The sequence below is a fragment of the Sphaeroforma arctica genome, assembly GCF_001186125.1.
Source record: "Sphaeroforma arctica JP610 unplaced genomic scaffold supercont1.847, whole genome shotgun sequence".
NCBI lineage: Eukaryota > Ichthyosporea > Ichthyophonida > Sphaeroforma > Sphaeroforma arctica.
The window spans coordinates 14,354-17,046 of record NW_014039711.1 but is presented as its reverse complement, the minus strand read 5'-3'; the positions used below and the strand labels follow the sequence as shown (position 1 = coordinate 17,046).

The 2,693-nt window shown below is 45.0% G+C and overlaps 1 protein-coding gene across 1 annotated transcript in view; it reads left to right on the top strand.

Moving 5' to 3' along the window:
• The window catches only part of SARC_08897 (hypothetical protein), a gene marked incomplete at its 5' end in the record, with an annotated part of 28,594 nt that overhangs the window by 13,966 nt on the left and 11,935 nt on the right, over positions 1-2,693 (top strand). Inside the window, 5 exons of the mRNA XM_014297107.1 lie at positions 185-341; positions 682-890; positions 1,257-1,478; positions 1,818-1,987; positions 2,303-2,510. Coding sequence (XP_014152582.1) covers positions 185-341; positions 682-890; positions 1,257-1,478; positions 1,818-1,987; positions 2,303-2,510 — 966 coding nt within the window. The remainder of the gene's footprint in view (positions 1-184; positions 342-681; positions 891-1,256; positions 1,479-1,817; positions 1,988-2,302; positions 2,511-2,693) is intronic.

Sequence of the window (2,693 nt, the reverse complement as noted above, 5' to 3'; positions counted from 1 at the left end):
TGTGTGTGTGTGTGTGTGTGTGTGTGTGTGTGTGTGTGTGTGTGTGTGTGTGTGTGTGTGTGTACATCTGTTAATATTGCTGTACACATCCCTCCACGTGGCCATTCTTTTTGAACACCCGTCTCTCCTCCTGTATATCCCACTGACATGTCTTTTCTCCTCTCTCACCCATCCACCACCTCAGGTGCTGTCACCTGACACGTTGGACTGTCAATACGCGCACGTGCCACAGTACTTGACACTTGTGCGCATCACAGTGACGTCGTTGCAGTGGGCCACTGTGGGCGACAGCTCAGCCCAAACGACCGAACTGATTGAGGTGGACCCGTACAACTTCATTGGTACGGTATGGGTGTGCGTAGTGTAGGTGAGTATAGTGTGGGCGTGCATAGTATGGGGACTATCCGTTTGACAAATGTCCTGATAGAGGTGGGTCCGTAAAACTTCGTTGGTATAGTGTGGGTGTGCATCGTGATGTTCTATTTCTACCAGTTCTACTTATCTGTTCTATTTTTACCTGTTCTATTTTTAGCGATCCTTTGACGACCTTAAACAACTACACTCGTACACCCTTGCTCTATTTTTAGCTATCCTTTTACACACCTATACTTGCACTCACTTGTTCTATTTTTAGCTATCCTTTGACCCACCTACACTTGCACTCACTTGTTCTATTATTAGCTATCAATGACACCATCATCGGGCTCGAGGTAGTGACCGCCAGTGTGGAAATGAGTCGACCCGCATGGGTTGAAGTTCAGTCCCTCATGGACTATGAAATGCCCGACTACGAGAAACTCAACGGAACACTCCGCATACAGTGCGTGTGGACAATTAACCACGAACAGACCCGATCCTCGGCTAAGTTCATATCCCAGAGGGAGATCCAGGTAGGCCAAAACAGTCTTATTCGGCAGAGTACGCACCATATGTCGCAATTTTGCCTATTAAGCTGGTTAACTCGGTTCACTCGCCATATAATCACAATAGACGACCAATAGAGTATGTGCCACTGTGTCCCTCACTCTGTCCAAAGGTAAACCTAAACCTAAACCCTAAAACCCTCAAACAAACTCCTACGCTATTTCTTTCCACACACGTCTCTCGATACCTAGGCATGTACTGAATCCTATAACACTAAAACTCTAAACCCTAAACCACACGAATATACTTTCCTACTTAGACTACCACCTTCTTACTTGTCTATACCTACCTAAATCCTAAACCCTATATGCACGGCACTATGCACGGCACAGTGTGAGGCTGACCAGACTATTGCCACCGAAGGCTCAGTTGATTTGAGTGTGTGGTTTAACCCCACCACAGAAGCACACGTGGGCAGTGTCAACTACACACAGCCAATGGGATCGCTCTATTCTGTTGACGTCACTCCCCGGGCAGTTTTATTGGATGAGCCGATGACGTTTGTGGTGATGACAGACAGCGAAGTGACTGTGGCACAGAGAAAGAGCATGAGGGTATGCGAGCATGCTTGTTGTACGCACATATCAGGGTGGTACAGAGTGTTCTTATAGTACACACTTGTATATAGATATATTGTATATATTAAGCGCATACACTTCTATATAGATATATTGTATATATAAGTGCAAACACTTCTATATAGATATATTGTATTTATAAGTGCACACACTTCTATATAGATATATTGACCCAGCTATTCCATCTGCCTAGGCTTGCACCTGCACCTAAGTCTTAGGTGAAGTACGAGTCCACATACGCGACTCATATTTAGTATAAACTGAACTGAAATGATTTGTTCGTATATCAAACTTATTTGTCTTTCAATTGCGCAGTGTGAGCTCGACGGAGTCCTTGCGGAGATTGAGTTTTTGAACACTACCGTGTCCGGCGAGGATGGCACAGATCCGGCCCTAAATTCTACACTCAGGTGCACTTTCCAAGCCACTCCCGATGCACTGCGAAAGAAGTTCAGACTTGTCAGCTCGGCTGATGAGACGGCCAGGTATATACATGCACCAGTCAATGGTCTGTTCTGTTAGGTTTTTGAGGTTTTTGGGTTTCAAGGTTTTGCGTTTACCCAGAACAAGAATAGGTGGCATTGTGAGGTGTCGATTAAGTACATAGTCAAACGTATTACGACAGTGGCACTTCATAAACACATGTGAGTCACTGGTGCAACACACGCAGTGATACGGCTCAGACAAATGTAACCAACCCAGATCTACTACACACACGCTGTTGTTGAATCGTAGCTTTCTCATACCTTAGGCCCCTTTGAACACCCCCTCCCGCCACTTTCATATTGACACTAAAACAGATACGTCAGCAACGGTGTTCTGATTGAGGGGTACGTATTGCCGCAGATCATCTCACCCACCAACACAGACAAGCCAATGAAGGTGCCCATTGGCAGCCAAGGGTTTATAGACATCATCGCCCACCCAGCACACACCTTTCTCGCCGATCAGATCCTGGGAGACGCCGCCCCAATGCCCAAGTGCGAGTATACCTACACTGATAGCAAGGTACGATAGAGTATATATATATATATATATATATATATGTGTGTGTGTGTGTGTGTGTGTGTGTGTGTGTGTGTGTGTGTGTGTAGTAGTATATATATATATATACTACTATTATTATTATATACTAATAATACTCTCTGTGTCGTCTTACTTCCTACGTCTACGTAGGTAGGTAAGTAAGTA